Raw genomic sequence first — 21108 nt, 5'->3', positions numbered from 1 at the left:
AAAATTCCAGGTTTCCCAGGTAACCCCCCCTCCCCATCCATACTAACTTGTGTCAGATCCCCAATCCATTCTAGACTGCCACCCTGCTATCCACTCAGGCAGGTCCCTAACGTCCAACAGCGCGTTTCACTCCTAATCCCAGGATTAAAGCTCGCAACCCTCTCTCTTTTTTTAATGAGGGGGATGTAAAGTTAAAAGACACTTGGTCAATGACACTGAACAGAACATGCTTATCACACCCTTATGAGTCACTGTAGAACAGGAAAACATGCTGAGGGAAGCTTAGCAGTCTCCTAAAGGCGTAGAGTAGATCTAATTGTGGATTCTTTCTTCATACTGCCAAGCTTTCACTCCACAGTCTGTTCTGGGGAATGTAGTGTGTACGTGTGAAGATTAATGTCACCAAGAACTGGAGTATTGTTTTACATGCTGATTAAAAAGATCTGTCTGCACGTGTTCCAACCCATGTAACCTTACCAAATACCAATGTGGTTTTAACAAACTGATAGTTTATTCATTGAAATTCTAATGTCCAAGAAATTAATCCATCAGAATAATCTCTTGAGAAGATAAAAACCGACCCTAGTAGTCCTTGTTGCATACTGTGCAATTAAAATAACCTGTAACTGTCTGGCTTGAAAAACGCGAACTAGTATTCTTGGACTTTAGCATTTGAGAAGACATGTCTCATTTGTAAGAAAGAGAGAAAAAAAGTCAGTTTAAACAACTTGTACTATCTCCATCCTTTTATAACGGCAATCTGAACGGCAATTAGTGAAAATTTTCGAATACACTAGATAAATACTCTAAACAGTGGAGTACCTCTTCTAACTTGGTATCAATGGCAGCGTATCCTTGCAATAAATTGGACATGGAACCCAAACACTGCTTGCTTCTGCAGCTTGTACAGGTCTCTATACTGCCGCCTTATTCAGCTTTCTTTCTCTCTGTCCGTGGAGCAGGAGGCATGAAATTGGGAATGAGACTGCTCTTCGAGCTAAAATAGCTCTTTCAGTGCTCCCGCGCACCTATGTTAAGAGCTCATGAACGGGGGAAATGAATTGCTGTCAAAATGGGTGTTACGCATTAACATCTACACGGGTACGAAGAGCGTTGAACGGACCTGGAGCCTCCTAAACATCCAGTGTTCGCTTGATGTACTTATACAGTCCTGAACAAGTAATCCGGATTCAATATTCATGCAAATATTCTTTTGTGTTATATAGTGTGGATGGATGTTTGATTCTTCAACCAAATCAAAGGTCTTCAAAAGTTAATAACCAAACATGACATCCCATAATAGTTTCCTCCAATCTTCCATTCTTTCATGTAAGTAAATGGCTGTACAGTACACCAAGTCATGCATAGGAAGTAACAAAAACAACAAAAAAAGAGTAGTTGAAATGACTTGTCCTGAGATTGTTCTCTTCAGCAAATCGAATACATTATTTATATAAAAATGCGCTTCACAGTGGGGGGGAAAAGGGGTCAGGGGATAAGAACACTTATGTTTGACACTCATTTTCCAGAGGGAAGCAAAATAAATGACCCATTTGGGCCAATATAGGAGAACTGTAAAAATTCTTCCCTGACCTACATTTACATTTTAGTCATTTAGCAGACGCTCTTATCCAGAGCGACTTACAGTAAGTACACGGACATTGCCTTGAGGCAAGTAGTGTGAAGTGCCTTGCCCAAGGACACAACTTCATTTTGCACGGCCAGGAATCAAACCAGAGACCTTCGGATTACTAGCCCGATTCTCTATCCGCTCAGCCACCTGACTCCCCTCTCTGAAATGAGACAACCGATCACTCTCCAGGAGAATGTGAAGTGCCAACATATTACAAAGCACACACATAGCAAGAATGAATACTACATCATAGGAAACATGACATGTTATGTTAAACATTTGTTTTAATTTTATTTTTATTTTTTTAAACAATGAATGGTAGGCAAATATATGTGCATTAAGAGTACATATCTTAAAAAACATTAAGTATGTAAAAGAAAGCTAATGGAAAAATAATGGACTAACGAGAGGCCTGTTTCTGTTCACCGAGACAGACTGCTTGTTCGTCACAAGTCATAGATCTCTGTACAACTGTCCATCAACGGACTGAACTGAATTTTTTCCACAAAACTGATCAAGAAGCTGGCAAAAGTAAATTTAAATAAGATACTAATTTTAAAAAAAAGTATGACTGAAGAATTGCCTGATTCTGATTCTATGCCTTTGAAGGATGAAAGAGCTGTGCTTCATTAATATGAAAGGTTAGAGTATGAATCGGAAAAGACCATCTCTGTGATTACCAGGATATTGGATAGGAGTGAAGTCCAGGTCACTCCAAGGTGACGTCTCAAGACATCTTCTTTGCAGTCACTTTCTTACTGAATCTTTTGGCACTTTAGAATGGGATTATCTGCGTTGAAGGGGTTTCAAAATGTTGTCAAATTGAGTGCTTTTTAAGTAGGTCTGCAGGAAAAATGGAAGATGATGTTCTCTGTGGTAAGATGCTGACCCAAAACTGGTGAAATGGTAGGTTTCTTAGAAACTCAAGTAGGAAGTGTGCTTACAGCTCTAAGGGGGTAATACACTGAAATTACATCTGTCTAGACTTATTGAATGGGTCGATGCACAATGAACCTTTAAAACTTTATTGACTTATTATTAATTATTATTATGTTTCACCTGACAGATTGGCTTGTGTTTTCAGCTTTTCTTTTACTGACTGGTCCTCTCTTTCCCCGGAACTATTTACACAGCTTAATCTCACATCTTAATCTCACATCTTAATCTCACATCTTAATCTCACAGCTTAATCTCACATCTTTAGCTCACAGCTTAATCTCACATCTTAATCTCACAGCTTTAGCTCACAGTTTAATCTCACATCTTAATCTCACAGCTTAATCTCACAGCTTTAGCTCACAGCTTAATCTCACATCTTTAGCTCACAGCTTTAGCTCACAGCTTAATCTCACATCTTTAGCTCACAGTTTAATCTCACATTTTAATCTCATTTTAATCTCACATCTTAATCTCACATCTTAATCTCACATCTTAATCTCACAGTTTAATCTCACATCTTAATCTCACAGCTTTAGCTCACCTCGGCATCTTTAAATTATAAAGTTTATTAATTTTTTTAATACAAAGTGGATTCTTACTATGGAATTGGAGGGTGTGTCTTTCCCGATCAAGATCACAGGAGCAACATTACAACCTTTTAGAAGTCACTGTTAACGTCAAACCAAGTAAATGTTGAGCAAGGATGCCTGTTTAGTGGGTTTTAGTTCAGTATACCCTTATTTTCTCTTGTGTTCTCATCTATTTTCGTATTCATGATTCCTGTGTGTAAATGAATTCATTTTCATAAGGTGACAAACACTCACTGCTATGGGATGTGCGTGTGTAACTGTGGCAACTCAAACCAGTTGATGGTACTTACAGGGCTCTTTAATCACAAAAAACCATTGTGATTGTTTTCTATCTGGAGATACAGTAGGGTAACCAATGTTCTTCAGACCCAATGCTTCTGGACAAAGCACCAGGAAGCCTCGTAGTTGAGCCACAACAACACCCTGTAAAAGAGAGTCTTATTTAACCCTTGTGTTATCTTCGGGTCATTCTGACCCATCAGTCATTGTGACCCACCGTCGTATTGCGACAAATTTACCGCATACAAAGACAAAGTGAAGCATTTTCTTTTAACAGCTAGGCTGTCTCAGACCCCCCACATTGCGATGGTTAAAAGAAAATTATTTTAATTTGTTTTTGTATTGGGTAAAATTGGGTAAACACAACGATGGTTCGTTATGAACCTTTGGGTCATGTGACCCGAAGGCAGCACGAGGGTTAAACGAATCTACAACACGATAGTGTGTCTTGTCAGTGTAGATTTCCATTGTGAATATATCTAGTTATACCATGTACAATAACAAGCTTCATGCAGTAAGTTTGCCTCGAGTGTTCAGCCACAGAAGCGTTTGGTGTAACGTCCACATGAATTTATAGCTTCAATTCCAAGCAGGAAGAGAATATGTTCAGCTCAGGGTTAGCAGCATTAGAAGATGCATCATCTATGTTGACCTTGGGCTGGTCAGTGAAGCAATCTGAGCACCAAAGTGGAAAAGAAAGTCTCTCTTCACACATTTAGGTAGATCTGTTTAGCCAGGGAGAGACAGAGAGCGATAGAGAGATGGAGAGAGAGATGGGGAGAGAGAGAGAGAGAGAGAGGGGGTGGGGAGACAGAGAGAGAGATGGGGAGAGAAAGAGAGAGAGAGAGTGAGAGAGAGTGAGAGAGAGAGAGGGGGAGAGAGAAAGAGAGAGAGGGAGGGAGGGAGGGAGGGAGGGAGGGAGGGAGAGATATGGATAGAGAGAGACTGAGAGAGGGGACAGGGAAGGTGAACCAGCAGAGATGTGAACGTAGAAGCACTCTGGCTGCTCTAGTGTGCTGATCACAGCTGCACAGACAACCCCCTGGACGAAACGCAATCTGAAAGAGGCGCCACAAGGCTGCTAACTCATCTGTTAGGGGGTGTACGCTGATAAGTAATAGAAGGTTTGAGAAGGACTGAGAGCGCTGGGAGATTGGCCAGCAGGTCGACGGAGACAATTTAACGATCCTTAAGGGACGCCAAACGTTCCTACAGTACAGAGCGGAGAGGGAGGGAGGGAGGGACACCTGCAAATCTGGATCGTTAAGGCGTCAGTGGATGAGGAGGGTGGATGATTGAAACAAATGACATGAAAATAAATTACATGATCAAACTTGAACTTTGCTTGTCTCTAAAGGAAAGCAATGTGACAATAGAGAGTGACGTTATTAACAGCATTGATAGCGACAGAAGATGCATAACACATGTTCATGACAAAGGCAGAAGAATAACCTTGACATTTAATCACTGCCACGCAATCAGTTCATTCTTGCTATGGTTCAAAGATCACTTTGTATGTGCACTGTATTTGATCATGGTTTACTGTATCTGCACGACTGTCATAACCTTTACAAATCCACAGTTTGATCCGAGGATCAAAATGAGGAGGAATGGTTGGCAAGGAGCAGTGCACCTGTGTGCGTGAATTGTATTAATTTAGCAGATGCTTTTATATAAAGCGAAATGTAAACAGTGCAAACAGAAAATGAAAAATATCCTCCTGGATCAGAAGGGCACAGTTCTATCCACATTCCATAGCTGAATGGTTGCTGTATAAGTATTCAATCAGTCCCCATCAGATCCCTATGGAGAGTACCTACGCATTCACGTTCCTGTGACAGTATATGGCACACACAACACAACTTTCAGGACAGAATATGTGTCTCAGCCATAACTACATATAACAATTATTATAATAATAATTTTTCAAATTATTATTATAAATTATTAACGTTCAAATTAGTGTGGTCTAAGGGCGTGGATCTTCCTGTGCAATAATACTTTACATGGTTTATATGGCTGTTAATGATAAGGCTAATGATCCATAATCATTGTCACTGCCTGTCATTTATATACTTCACAGCTGTATAGCCAAATGCATGCCACGAAATTGTGCCAATTGTTTTCAGAGACAGCTCTTTTGAAACCACACAATGAATTAATTTGTTGTGCTGCTCCAAAGAGCCATTTGCGTGAAACTCAATCAAATTTCCCACACCATGGGAATTGCATGAATGCCACACTTTATTTGGTGTTAAGCCAGTTATTGTAGGATAAACTACAGCTGGGGCTTCAGTGTGCTAACAAATGCAGACTCATCTCAGCCGAACATCCAAAGTTTTTACAAATCTTTAAATCCTCTTTGAATTCCTTATTTTTTTCTTCTTTCTATAGGCTCCATCAGTTGCATGGCTATATCTACACACCCTGCATTTGACCCCTTCCCTACCACACAATCAGTGTGGTCCCAGAGATCATAGTCATGCTATTAACTATTGTACAAACAAGCTAGATTTGAAAGAACTATTGGGTTTCCAGTTCTACAGAGAAACACTAAGATAACATAGTCAGGGATGTATGCATTAAATATGTATCTCAGTAGCTTGCTCTGTAGACAGAAGCTGGGTCTTAGCAGGTAATCTACATTCTCTGTATCTACCTGTGCAGTGCTGGTGTTTGCAAATGCATGCGAGCTTACAGTATGTGTTGCTGAGGGAGAAAAGAAAATCACATTCTCAATAAACTATGTATTCCTCCTATAGTTGATTTGGCCTTAATGTACATGATATGCAGAGGTCCAGTTTATGTTAGTTAGTCAAGCCTGAACTGACACAGCAAGGGCTGGGATGTATTTGGGCTTGCACAGCTGCAAACTGAGATAAAACCAGAGAATGTTTGAAAGGCTTTTTGATTAAATGACTTCATTCATCTTTGTGGTAATATTTTGTGACTGCATTTTAGAAGGTCAACAGTGGTTTGTAATGCTGCTATATTTCATATTTCATGGCCAGGATCCTCCTGGTTTGAGTCACTATCTCTGTTGCTATTTTGGGGCATTTTCATTTTACTGTAAGATTGCTGTAGTATGGCTTATGAACAGTGACTCAACAGTGAATTATTTAGACTGGATATTAACATTTAATGCAGATTCTAAGCACAAAACCTGTAACAGGCATCTTGTCTTTGTTTTTTCAACTTAATTGCTTATACAAACATTAAATCACATGAATACATTACGTAGTGTAAGGAAAACTATAGAGTTTATACGACTGGAGATTGTGTGGCATAAACTATTGGCAGCATAAAAACAGCATGACATTCCTTTAATGTGCTTCCTCCACTTAAAGATGAACCTAAACATATCGTTGTCCCCAGGGAGGTAATGCGGAGCTGGGTCTCTTTCCGAGTGATAGTGACTCACGGGAGCTGTGCTAGTCTCTGAAAACACAAAGCGTGCTGTGTTCTTACCTAACCTCCATGTTAGATATGTTGTTGTTGTTGTTGTTTTTAACCTCCTTGATACTTGAAAAAATGTTTTTGTCTGAGTAGCTCTGTTACTTGTGCACATAGATGTCTCTTCATCTGTAAAAGATGCAGGCCTATTACCTGGACTATTTCTGGATGTGTGCTTCTGGTTATGCAAGGTTTTCCTTTCTCGAGGTGAGTGGAGGGGTTCCGGTGGAGCTCAGGCAACACCTTGCAATGTGTTTAAGTTACTGAGACAATAACAATGCAGATCTTCACAGGCTGCCCTGAAACTGCTCAAATTGAAAACGACACAAAAACCACTGTAGAGAACAAGTTAGAAATTCAGTTAATCAAATAAACGCGAAACGTCTGGTAATGAGCAAAAACAGATTGTTGTTGATCGTCATTGAATTGAACTACACGTTTAACAATGCAGCCTGTTATCAGAAAAACAATAACAGAATATAAATTATCTAAGAAATACAGATAGAGATAATCATTGTTCTGTTCTTTGAGTTTCTGGATGTCCAAATGTATAGACTGTGAAGTCAATTTATTCTGATGGTCTTCTGGACCTGACAGGGGTTCATTATAAAAGAGCATACTGTAGATAGGCAAAATAGAACACATTAGACCATATGAGGGTGTCAAATAAGGTATTTCGAACCATTGCATATTTATATATTATTATTTTCATAAGTTATTATGAATTAACGGTAGCTGTAATCATTTTCTTTTTAATTATACTCAAAGCTGTGTGGAGATATATCTGAACAATATCTGAAATACAGTATCAAGAAAGAACAGAATCTTAAGTATGTTTGACAAGATACTGTCGTCTGTCATCTGTTATATAACCATGTGTTTTTCAGCTCTGACGTTCACAATTCAAGACACCTCAAAAGAACATGTCATGTACCCATCCATCATGATGGAGGACTGTTGTCCAAAAGCTACCATTATAGCATTTTGCCTGACATGGTTTATTATTAATCCCAGATAAAGGTAATTTTCCCTTCTCTTTGTCACAGTGGCTTTCATTGTTCGCCCACTTTCAATCAAGACTGGGGTCTTCATAAAATACTTGACACATTTTTGACTTGCATCGGGGGGACACACCTTTTTTTTCCCATTTAAGGACGACTGCTTGGCCAAAGAATACTTTGCTTTGTACTTTTGCTTTTAGTAAAATGATGGTGACTCAAAGGGGAACGAATGACTGGTGAAGTCAAGTGTTGAAGGTGAAATGCAAAGATGACAAACAGCTGTAATCCTGATTAAAAGAGCAAAATGTTCAATTGACTTACTGTACTGTATGTATGACTCAAATCTGTAGCTGCAATCTCACGCACAGTAGATGGTCTAAACAGAGGTGGCTGAAATAAGGCTCTCTAAGGGGTTACCCAGAGAGGATTTCCTTCTCTGTAAATGCTATGTTTGTATCATAGCTGGATAGGAAGAATATAAATAAAAATGTGTTGTCGTAGTCCACATAATTTGGGGGGTTTGGTGCTTGAATGTGTTTGTGGAAATAACAGAAAATGCATGTGATAGGTACACCTATCATGCATGCTTCCCAAAGAATTGTAAAAAGTAAAAAAATATGATCATATTGGTATTAAGAAATGTTATAGCAGGTGTCAAAACTGAAGGGTGAGACCTTCGGGATTCACTTCAAGTCCGGGACCTTCAAGACTACAGAGAGTCTGTAATCTTGGCGTCCGTCAGTTCTCCTCGCACTTTGTCACTTTCTTGGGTTCGTTGAGCTCAACGAATGTTAACTTCACATATCTCTCTGAGCAACCTGAGCCCTTGTACCATACTTCTGACACGGAGATAGCAAGTTCCACTTCAGACCACCGCCAAGTCTCCTGAGTCAAATCAGCTGAGAGCTCCCTTCTCACAGTCAAATGGAGGCGAAGCGAGGTCTGAAGGGAACAAAACGAAAGAGAAGATCTCCGATGAGGGCTTTTCTGATATAACTAATCAAAGAGACAGCTGGTGAGGAGGAGGAGGCCTGGGTTGGAGCAGGATCTGAACTAGCCACCGCTGATAACATGTAAATTCCCTGGACATGAAATAAACACCAACTTCTGACAGCCATCATGGGCTTCAGCACATATCATAGGGATATTTACATATTTAAATCTCTCATACATAAACGCCTAATGAAACTTCAACAGGATGTTATGTTATGTAAGGATGCTGAAATATTCATTTCTGATCCATGTCTCGTTTGTCTGATGAATGATTAGACTTAATTAAAAGTTGAGTAATCTTCCCAGTTGGAGAGATAAAGCCAACTGTGTTAGTGGCCAAGTAATAAAAGGCACAAAGTAATTAATTCAACAATGACATGTCAATCAAGAGAAGGCAATTATGACAGCTATCCAATGCAACCTTTACTTCTAAAATAATCATGTACTTACAGATATACTGGGACAATAAGCGTACTATGTGTACAGTAAAGTTCTTCTTCAAAACAAGTCAGGAGGCGAATAAGTACACACTGTATATTAAAAGCTAACAGTTTGTTTTGTGTGGTAAGATATAAATACAAAAAGAAGACTTACCCTCACTGATAGTTGTAGTTTCAGGGTTCCCACTGAATAAGTTTGATGTTTTTTTTTTTTTTACTTCTGTAATTTGATTCCATTTATTAATATTTTTGCCTTCCTCAGACTTCTATACAAATTTTAATTCATTAACAATTAACAACTGTGCCAATACATCACAGCTGACAGCAAAATGGAAAGACTTGACAGGCATGTACAACACAACATATTTCCTTCTACAGGATTTCAATTGAAATACACTTTAAATACGCTCTGGAATAACATTTCATGTTGAGGCCATTATGTGCCACAGGGATAGTTAAGACAGTTAATACTGACTCAGATAAAAGAAGTCGGGTCTTTAATAAGGTCTATGGAATTCAAGATGTACTGTACGATATGTAAAATGAATGTGGTCATGAATATGTCTGAGGTAGGGAAGAGGACACAGCTATACACTGTGCAGGTCATTCCATTGAAGCTGCCTCACAGCACATTTAAATACAAACAAGCATGATTGATACTTCTTTGTGAAACAAAATGCTTAGCAGCTCGGAATCTTGTTTTCATTTGGGAAGGGATTTCAAGAGAATCAACAGCTTTTACGAATGAGAAAACTTTCACCGGGTCGGAGGAAGGTTTGTTTTTTATCTATTTATAGGTTTGATATGTAGACTTCCAGCACTCTGAATCCCATGTATTTCTTTAAAGAGAAAATTAGGATTGTATCCTTGATGTTTCTATTTTGATGTATTGTTTCCTGTCTCGTATGGGATCATGAGAGAGCAGTAGTATCACAGGAGCCACAGATGACAAAATAATCTGTGTTTCTAAATAAGTGTCAGTTTCAAATGTGTCATCGAGTACAGACGAAAGCAAAAAAGGTTTCACATTGCAAGAGTGATACATCTTGTATCATTTGTTCTTTATGAAAAAGCTGATACCAAATGCAGCAATGTCAAGCTCAAATCGTCAGAGATATTACTACATTGTTTGAGACAGATTTATTGCTGTGAGGGATTCTATCTTCTGTGACTGTTATTTTGATTTCAAATGGAATCAGCCAGAGTTCCTTAGAATGGATGATAATGGATGACGTAATGGATGATGTAAGGGAAAGCATACATATGAAATTCGTTTGACAGTCAAATATCGTGTTTTACTCACCAGGCACTAGTATTCTTTCTTTAGGGTTTCATGAACCCTAACTATCGAGTTGGAAAGTATCTTAAAACAATCAACGCACCACAGTCCTTTACAGTCACAAGTCAATGAGACCTCAGGGTCTTGTCTACCACATATTTCTTGAGACTATTCCCGTCCTCTGTAATAAATAGGAGTCAGGTGTCTTAGCGGTTAGGGAATCTGGCTAGTAATCTGAAGGTTGCCAGTTCGATTCCCGGCAGTGAAAAATGACGTGTCCTTGGGCAAGGCACTTCACTACTTGCCTCGGGGGAATGTCCCTGTACTTACTGTAAGTCGCTCTGGATAAGAGCGTCTGCTAAATGACTAAATGTAAAATGTAATGTAATGTAAATGTGAATAACAATCAACTCCTGCCATGTTTAATGATGATTGTCAGAAACCGCAGGTGCCGAGTGACGCTGGACTAATTTTCCATATTAGAATGTTTCCCCACATCTGATGACGCTTCTGTTCAACAACTCATCTTTAGAACTTACAGTGATGTAAGTGAATCATCGGGATGTTTACGTCTTTCGGTGTGTATGTGAGCCAGACCTTTATGACAGTGGATACTTGACAAAAAACGACATGTCGGCCTCATGATTCACCAGTGTTAAAGCTGCTGCAGTCACACCAAAACTATGTGTCTCATTAACTACAAGACATCTTAAATGTGCTAGCAACAAAAATGAATGCCAATATGTCTGCACTGTACACATTAATACCAACAACAACAAAAAGAAGATATTTTTAAAGACTGCTTTTTCCAGCTTTTGCGGCTTTTCAGAAAACCTTGACTTCTCAGTAAGAAATAAAGGTCCACTCTTGTCTGACTACTATCAGTCGAAGTGTGAGCTGAACTGAAGATAACTTGTTATAAAGTGGAGGAGCAAGACAGTGGCGTTGTTAAACCTTAATTTCCTATTGGACGAGCATTTCTGTGGATTCCATTCTTTGCAGAGTGGGTATATAAATAGCTTGTCTGCAGCCAATCACACACAGTTCTACTAGTTGTCTTCCTATATCTCAGAGAGGCTTGAGTTAATTGAAACATAAAAGGCACTGGCTGTCGTTGGGAGTCACCGGGGAAATAGATTGGACAGCTCGTGTCATCCAAAGAGTTTTCCTTGTGATCCAGTGTTCTCTTCATTGAGATAAAGCCTTGTCACTGGCTGGTGCACCCTCCTCCTCCCCCTCCCTCTGTAATTAAACTGACCACAGCTCAGACAGAGAGGGGGAGGTGAGATGTGATGAGGAGAGTTTTAGCCGGGTCTTGTGCTGCCGTAAACGTTAAGCGATGAAGAAGCGTTTCATTTTGGTCCCAACACCAAGCTCACAGCACAGTTCCAGGCACATCCTCACATTTGCACTTAATTAATTTGTCTGCATTCAGATGTCTCCATCTCAAATTGGATTAGACAAACGAGTGGTGACAAACGTAACAGGTCGATTTACATTCATGCAAGGTGCAACAAAACCTATGTTACAACGATTGCTTATAATAGTAAAGGTCCATGCTAACCAATGACTTTCCATGTGTGCGGCAGTATTCAGCATAACATCCCACAGCTCATACTTGTGGATAAGCTGTTTTCATGCACACTAACTGTTGCCCAGCATGCATGAATAAACAGGATCCTCTCTTGTGTCCTTTGGTCTGGTTGGTTTATCCAGCTTAGTTTACAACACCAAACTACGTCCCTCTGTCACATGGAACAACTTTGGTGATTCATGTATTTAATCATATAATTTTTTTTTTTTTTTATTCCCTCGCAAAAGTCTTTCAAAAATGATTTGGCAATCATTATTGGGGTCATTTTTATTGATTTATGAATATTTTCATAAGCTTCAGTTCGTTGTAATATGTTTAAAGTTGGCTGTTTACATATGTTACTCAGCCCAGATATTACGGTTCCAGGATGTTTTCCAGTGTGCACCAAACAGAAGATTCAAATTCTGTCTTGTTCCTGTCCCTGACGCAAAAAATAAATAAATAAATAAAACTATCTGCTGGAATGCAAACTCAAATTCTTCCATCAATCAAGCGGAATGTTGGAAACAATCACGCTGAATGCTGATGACCTCTATCTCCATAATCTCGCTGAAGTCTTCCCTGGAGTACGACCAGGGGAGACAAGAAACACATAAGATTCCTCATCCTGTTCAGTTCAGTGGCCAGGACTATTACGAAGAAAAATGCCTCCATTCTGGATAAGATTTAGTTATTTTTCACATTTCCAGAAGGCTCCACTCTGAAATTGCCATAATGAATGTGACTCACAAAACCCTTGCAAAAAAAAGACATGGGATTCCAAAACTTTCAGGCCTTCTGCTTTACATCTTGCGGATTGATCATCTTTGGCATTTACATATAACGCTTAATCGGAAATTACTATGTTTCTGCATACAGTGGTAATACCTCTGGTGAGCCATGCACATCTGAGATGTCTAATCCAATCTAGCAAAAAAGCAAAGCATGTTTTCATAATCGTAATTATTGGTACCAGTGGTTCATCTGGATTGAAAAAACATACCATTCTCCAACGAATAGATGTGTAATCTCTCAATCCATCATTCATATTCATTTGAACTTCAAACATGAAACAGTGAAAATGTTTTATTTCATCATTACAACGTGATCTACATCCTTTCAGAAACATGTGTCTGAATGCTTCTACTCCTTGCATAATCCCCTTGATCAGGCTAAATCAAATGATTAGAATATTAAGTATATGTTTGCATCCCAACATCAAAGTTTTCAAGTCCATAATGCCATAGTAAATAGTAAGCTGCCTTTCAGCACAAAATAGTTATAGACAACAAACATTGTGTATCGCATTTCAGTAGCCGATCATGAGACAAAGGAATCACTTAATAAAGGCAAACAAATCAATAGTTATTGGCCAAAACACATTTTTGCTTCCTGCGGCCACGCCCAGTGATCACATGACACCAAATTGTGTAGACATCCTCAGAAGAGGGTTCCGAGTCATCAAACCAATTCTGTCAATGATGCATTAATCTTGATGGAAAATGCATTGCAGTGGCAGCATGTTCTCACTGCAAGAAATTACAACAAATTCATAACATACAGCAGTATTATGTTGCACACAGGATCATACTGGAATCTATTATATTTGATTATCTATCCAGGAACATCTAAGTAGTTACAATCAGGGGATATTGACATTGTTGTAAGACAGTACAGAATCATCAAATGATCAGAATCATCTTTTCAATGGAACATGTTTTGCTGCTAAACCAATCAAATCCATTACATGGTTGGTTGGTTCTGGGTATCTGGACAAGGAGCAAGGACTGAAATGTTCAAGACCTACATATGAAACCAGACCCAAACTAAGCCTTGGGAAAAATGTTGCCTTCTGGCCAACACAAATATTTACTCTAAACTACGGTTCATTAAAGTAATCAATCAGCATTTTAAAACCATAACTCTTGAGGATGAATATAAGATAAAACAAAATGTATATGTCATGAGTAACACATCCCACACTGACTAGCAATGAGACAAAATGTATGAGTCCTGATAAAATATGACTACTCTGCTGAAATGATTTAGATATTACAGTTGCTATATAGTGTTGCAGTCAGGGTGCTCAGCTATCCTGCCAAGACAAGGCATCTTGCCAGGTCTCAGTTGGACCGGCGGGTTTGTCTGAAACTTTGTCTCCAGATGGTCGCCTGCTTCTTGGAGGGTTCCTAAGCTGCTTCAGACTCCCTCTACTGTGGGAGGTGTGTGGATCATCAAAACCTTCCCGTTTGATCTGAAACGTCTCTTTAAATCAACCCCATGGGTCCGGTAAAGGATTTTCTCCCCCATTTCACTTGGTTGTGAAGTGTTTGACAGCAGAACCTCACTTTCACGGTTGGGCACCCATCTTTGTTTTAGCAGCAAATGAAGAACTTTTTTTGCCAAAGAATCTGAATCAGAAACGGCTTTATTCGCCAAGTAAGTTTGCACAAACAAGGAATTTACTATGGCAGGAATGTGCACACGGTAAACATATGAGATGTTTTAAATATGAAATGTAGAAAACGTACAAGACTATCTAAATAATTCTGACATATTTGACTAAAGGCAATTTGAATGAAAATGTAGAAAGAGTCCAACGTGTATTTAGGTCTGTCTGTGGGGATCTCCGTATATCCGTCTTCTGAATTGTTCATTTTTGATGAGACTAAGGCAAGTGCGAGGCCTACTTAAAATAATTGGGCATGTCATAACTGTGCACACTACTGGAAAAAGTTACTTTGTCCAACACTCATTAACGCCACTGCTGTGTGCTTAAGAAAAGGGTACATTTTAATCCTTTATTCATAAGATTTTACAGCTTTTTATGTAAGATTTGTATTTCTCTTTTATCTGTGTCTTAAAAACACAACCTCCCCCCCTTTTTATTTCAACTTCGTTTTTGAGGTTGAGGATCACTCAAACTGTCAAACTCAGTCTTCATGAATTCAGTTTCATTGCAGTTTGGCTTATTGTTCTTGAGGGTTGGTGTTGCGAATCATTGAAGTTGGAGGGATGGAGAAAGAGTTGAAAGAATAGAACATCTTATTTTTCCTTGTCGCTCATACATTTGTCATCTCAGCCACTATGGCTGGTTCTTACAGAAGTCAGAAGAATCACAGGAACGACGTCTCTGTGTCCCATCAACAGCAACGTTTAAGAACAACTTCTGAGATTGACTTACCTAAGTCAGCCATGACAGGACTTAACCGAAGCTGTTTTCTCAAACGGCCCACAAAATATGCAGGGTGCCGCAACGGGGCTGTCGGTTTTCAAAACCCTTTGATTGAAAGAGGACATTTAGCACCCTCGACATGTCATGCAACTGTCATACAGCTAAGACATGTCAGGAAATGTAAATAACGTATTCTCAGGGACAGAGAAACCACACGGATTTTCATCTTAGAGTCAGACAACACTGTCTGTGAGTTGGTGAAGATGTCCTAGACAGCAGAAACCCATGTTTGTTCACTGTGCCTGGGAGCTGCGATGTGGTTACTTTGTAATGTGGCTCTGACCACTGACATACCATTAATTAGCTGAAATTAACTCATAAATTAAATTATAAATGATAAACTGTAGTGAGTGGTGAGCTGTTAAAGTACTAACATTCATGGTCACATTTAGTATTAAAACTTGTTTTAATTAGAAGACAAGTACAACGTTGACACTTTTTCAATGGCAACTCACTGGACAGGCATCACCCAGGAGGATCATGTCACAAAGATCCCTTGACTTTTTTTTTTTTTTCATGTGTGCAATAAAAAACCAAATCTGCTCTTTCTCAGGTTTTCAAGGTCTAAAACATTTAGTTAAACTATCTAAAGACTTTTAATGGGTTCAATGGGTTTCATTAGATGAAGTTCCAACGCAATTTTAAGTAGCTCACATTCTATCACATCATTTTGATAGTTCTCCAGCATCATACTACAGAGTTGAACACAACATTTTCAACCCAATCCTGCTAGAAATTCCCTGTTTTCGTACAAAATGTAAACATGCTAGGATTTTCTATGTCCTTCTCCCATGACTATCATTGCATTTGGCCTGAACATATGCAACTTTAAATGAGATGAAGCATATCGCAACTAGGAAAAATATGGAAATCGGACGGCTTTCTGATCATTCACAAAACACCAAACGTTACAGTTTAATGTTGGGATGTACACACATTGGTTAAGGTTGAGGTATAGGGAGAGAATTGAGAATGCAAGTAGCAATGAAACCTCTTCGACTGGAGAGAACACGAGCTGGGGGAAACCTTAGTTCTCTCCACCCTCCTTCCTTTCTTCCCGACCATTTAAATATCATCCCTGCACATCAGATTGCTGGCACGGATCCATCCACTACCTGTCAAAACCTCAGAAATACATATTTGGATCTGGCTCCACGGTAATGTGCGTGCCTGTCTCATACCTGCGTCAGCTGTTTTCGTCTTTGATGTGTGTAACTTCAGACGATTACCACTAAATTAACATTGTAATTGTGTATCACCTGTTACGTCACAGGGTTCGCACATTTGTTACAAACGAAGAGCGAACTCGAGCCTAGCTGGACCAATCCAATTAGATTGATTCAATGCTGGATGACTGTAAAGGTGTCCGATTTGCCACGAGATTTATTCGATTAATTGTGATGTACAATACAAAATTAAGTGGACATTATACATGGACACGTTCGGAAATGTCTTTCAGGACAAAAATGTCCCTCCAACTCTCCTCGCTCGCACTGACACTCTCAGCCCTCCCCCCCCCCTCTCTCTCTCTCTCTCTCTCTCTCTATCTTTTGCTCCCTTTTACACACAACCACACACTCACACACACATAGGGAGACACACGATGCTCTATGGTGCAAAAAGCGCCAGTGGTGGTTTCGGTGCGTCAGTGATGGCAAGTCATTCCTAGAACCAGTGTAGACAACACTAGATCAGCTGTTGTTTCCTTCTACAATCATTCATTAATATTTTCAGTTAATATTTTCCGACAACTGAAAACACCCCGGACTAGCCGTTTCCTCTCTTATTCTTTGACATAAATGTTGAATGATGAAGTCTTTGGTCGCGTTGTTTCTCTGTTACGGAGTGTCACGTAAGTTGCACACTTGAGTCAACTCTGAGAATTTTACTTATTTCTCTTAATTGTGTTACCGTAAGATCTTGGTGGATAAGTTTTGTAATATGTTTTTTTAAATGTATTTCTAGTTTTTTAAGCCAAACTGTTGTATTTGCCAAAAGTATTTGCTAAATTCTAAGACGAAGAGGGCTGCTGTGCAGTTGATTGGTTGGCATGTGAATTTTGGCCAATTCAGCTTTTATGTGTGTCTGTGAAGTCGATAACGTTTTTCAATTCCGGTGTGTTTCTTCAGCTACAGGTCTGTCGTTGTGGGTATCAGAGTTAATCCATTTTGGTACTTATATTACGATTGTTATCGACACGGTTTCATTTTCAGGTACTCTTTTCACATAAAATAGAAAGGCTTTTGTGAGCTTGATGCATCGCTACTGTTGCTGAGTTTGAGTCATCACATGTTAACGCTTTTAAAACATTTATCATCTTTTTCTTTCTTTGTGTGAGGGAAGGGGTGACGTGAAGGGTATCTACAGGGAAACAATACCTGAAGGAACCACCTATTCACATCCAATCCTGTATAAATAGGTGTCTGGCTCCAGGCAAGTTCTGGGTATTTTTCCAAAAACAGGAACTCATTCTGTCACCTCATCCTCTATTTTTGAGACACCCTGTACAATATAACCAGTACAACATCAATATGAGAATTCCAACAACCTGTTTAAACCTGTTTAAAATCGATGTACCGGTACATCGATTAATCTTGAAAGATATTGATGACCTACTAAATGCACAGATCTTAGAGAGGACACTACACTTTTACACAGATCTTGTTCACTGTTCACAGATCACTGTTAGACAGACTTCAGCATCAGGGGATTTGCATATGGAAAATGCAGCATAATCCCATTGATATGCACCATGGTGCACTTTCCCGTACATTACCGTACAGTTTTAATGGAGATGTGGAGCTTTCAGGTCAAAGCATCTCAACATCTGACTTATTGCAATTGAGTTGAACCTAAAATAGATTTGAAACATTGTAGAACAAGAATCATCAACGACCATCTTTTCTTACACAGTTGATGTAGGGTGAAGGATCTTCTGCAATGCCAGTGTTGGAAATGGCCTGAAACTAGAGGCCTGAAACTAGTTGTCTAGTTTTGAACTTGTTCATCACAGAGTAACATCTCAGATCAATAACTGTGACTGTGCCTCATGTTATCGCTCACCACGAAAACGAAAGGTTGTCAAAAGGGTCTTAGGTGCAAACTCTCTCAATGTTCTCTCTCGCATTTGTCTGTTACTGAGAAGACTTGGGTAATGTGATGAGGCCAGAGACAATTTCATGGAGTATGGATTGTCATTATGAAATGCTTGAAGTTGGACTCTTCTGAGGACACAGTACAGGCCAAGCTGTTGGGTCAAGCTGTTGATAGCTGTCAAAAAGAGTTGTCATCTTAGATCAGGTCCTGTGCTCTTGGTCCATCATTGCTCAGAGCATTGGGATGTAATCTCTACTGTCAATACACTATTGAGCATATCAGGATGAGAGCTTTTGGATATGGGATATGAATGAATTGGAGTGAACGATACTGACTCACAGATGCTAGTTTATTGTGTGAAATTTCCAGGGGGGGGATCAATATATAAACGATCAATATAAAGTCCCTTCTCTCATCAGGTTCTCAATTGAAAAAATCTTGTCTTCACTTTAGTTCGAGTTCACAGATAATAACGTTTCGAAGGTTGCCAGTTTGATTCCCGGTCATGCCAACTGACGTTGTGTCCTTGGGCAAGGCACTTCACCCTACTTGCCTCGGGGGAATGTCCCTGTACTTACTGTAAGTCGCTCTGGATAAGAGCGTCTGCTAAATGACTAAATGTAATGTAATGTAAATGTTTACGAAAGGGTAACGCCATACACACAGTGGTAGTGTTCTTGTTTTGTATATCTCGTATCTACATGATCGGCTATTTATTCAAACATGGATAAAAGGGCTGATTAACTGACAAGCAAGTTTTCCTAGGTATCCCTTGGGTGAACGATTAGGTTGCCAGCCTTTTCTTTCTTAAGGCTGTGATGTTGTGTATCTAGTCAAGTAGGCTCATTTTGAAAATTTTTATCCTTCTTTTGGTCTTTCAGCGATGTTCACGTCATTCAACGTCTCAGAGGAGAAGGCTAGCTGCCCCCTTGGCTATTTCCCCTGCGGGAATCTGAGCGCATGCCTGCCTCAGCTTCTTCACTGCAATGGTGTTGACGACTGTGGAAATCAAGCTGATGAAGAAAACTGCGGTGAGTCACAATCAGACTTTTTTTATTTCCTTATTTGCTCCATTTATTAAAAAAACAATTTTTTGATGATATGTTGTGTTCGGTCTGTGGCTCGCTTTCATCGCTGCACTCCAGACTTTGAAAATAAAGTGTCAATCCTGTGAAGTGTATAATTAAAAAAAAAAATTAAAGTAAAGTTCAGGAAATAGAATGAGAGTGTGACAGTTTTGTACCGTCAGTCAATATCATGTGAACAAACCAAATGATTTGAACAAAGTTAACCCACCATTAGCATTATCATATATTATCTTAAATGTGTCATTAACAGACACAATGATTCTGTGTTTTTAACTTCTACTGATGCAGTTACACCTGATCTGTGTGACGAGTCTCCTTGCACTCATAGTTTCATGTTTACAAAAGTTTTCCTACTGGATCTTGATGATGTGCTTTTGCTACTTATTCATCTCTTATGGTGTCAGTTTATTTAGCTTGCCTAAATTTTGCACTATGCAAATCTTCAGTCACTATGTGACTGAAGATCAGTATTGTATTGCGTAACTACATTTTTATCTGTTATCCATGGAAAAAGATGAATTGCAGTACATGTTCACTCATGCAGTCTGGACAATACAACAGTTACCTATATCTAGTGAATGGTATGTGTCAAGACTTCTGTCATATCTTTACTTTTTTAGAGATAAGACAGTGTATATTTAGTTACAAAGGTGCAATTAAAGGTCATTGATAAACCCCTTTGTAAAGGAAATGTCAGGTCAGATGGGCAAATAGTCTGTGGAAGGTTATTCAGCGCTGCACAGCTACCGTTGTACTCAAAGGAATCACTGAGAAGAAAATGCTCAGCTCTCTTGTCTCTTGTTGCTGCTGCACTGTCAGAGGGACCTGCGATCCTGGAGCTTGTTCAGCCATATCCTGATTTTTCTTTTCCGATCTTTCTAAAGCAAGGGGTCTACAAAGACAAATAACAGCAACAATGTTAAAAGGACCGGCGTGCAGGAACTTCCTGAGCAAAGTGTAATTTCCAAAATACTGTAAATACGTATCTTGTATTTTCAAAAGTCTTCTCCTAATTTGTCAGACGTTGAAAGTGTTTACTGTGTGAAATTCATTATGAAGATTAAGTAGTAAAAGTTCAGACGACTGTTCTATTTCACACCTGTCAATCATGTTGATAGCCGGCTCAATCAAGAACATTTTTCTGGTGAATACAGCATGCGGTATGTTAAGCAAGATTACCACTGATTTTCAATGCGACACAATTTGAATTCCACCAAGTGAATTAATTCCTAATATTACCAATCAAACAGCTGCATTGCATTTATTATTTATTTTTAAAGTAGACACTGTCTCATTTCTCCATGGATAAGGATTGCACATTTTTTGTATCATTCACATCAGTAAGAAGCAGAAAAAAAACAAAGACTTGTCTGAACAAAAAATAAGTTTCGCCTCACTGCTGTCTTTGCTAATTAAAAGTTGCCTTGTCATTGCTTATTAAGAACTTACTGGGCGGCTGGTGACCATGACGATCCTCAAAGTGCTTTAGTACAAGTTCATAGTTTTCAT

The 21108-nt window shown here is 39.1% G+C and overlaps 1 protein-coding gene across 1 annotated transcript in view; it reads left to right on the top strand.

The window, feature by feature from the left end:
* Nucleotides 1-17148: 17148 nt before the first annotated feature.
* The window catches only part of rxfp1 (relaxin family peptide receptor 1), a 29332-nt gene continuing 25372 nt past the window's right edge, over nucleotides 17149-21108 (top strand). Inside the window, exons 1-2 of the mRNA XM_062475717.1 lie at nucleotides 17149-17267; nucleotides 19393-19542. Of these exons, the coding sequence (XP_062331701.1) occupies nucleotides 17222-17267; nucleotides 19393-19542 (196 nt within the window). The 5' untranslated portion in view covers nucleotides 17149-17221. The remainder of the gene's footprint in view (nucleotides 17268-19392; nucleotides 19543-21108) is intronic.

The sequence above is a fragment of the Osmerus eperlanus genome, chromosome 13, assembly GCF_963692335.1.
Source record: "Osmerus eperlanus chromosome 13, fOsmEpe2.1, whole genome shotgun sequence".
Taxonomy (NCBI): domain Eukaryota; kingdom Metazoa; phylum Chordata; class Actinopteri; order Osmeriformes; family Osmeridae; genus Osmerus; species Osmerus eperlanus.
This window is presented reverse-complemented; position numbering and strand designations above follow the sequence as displayed.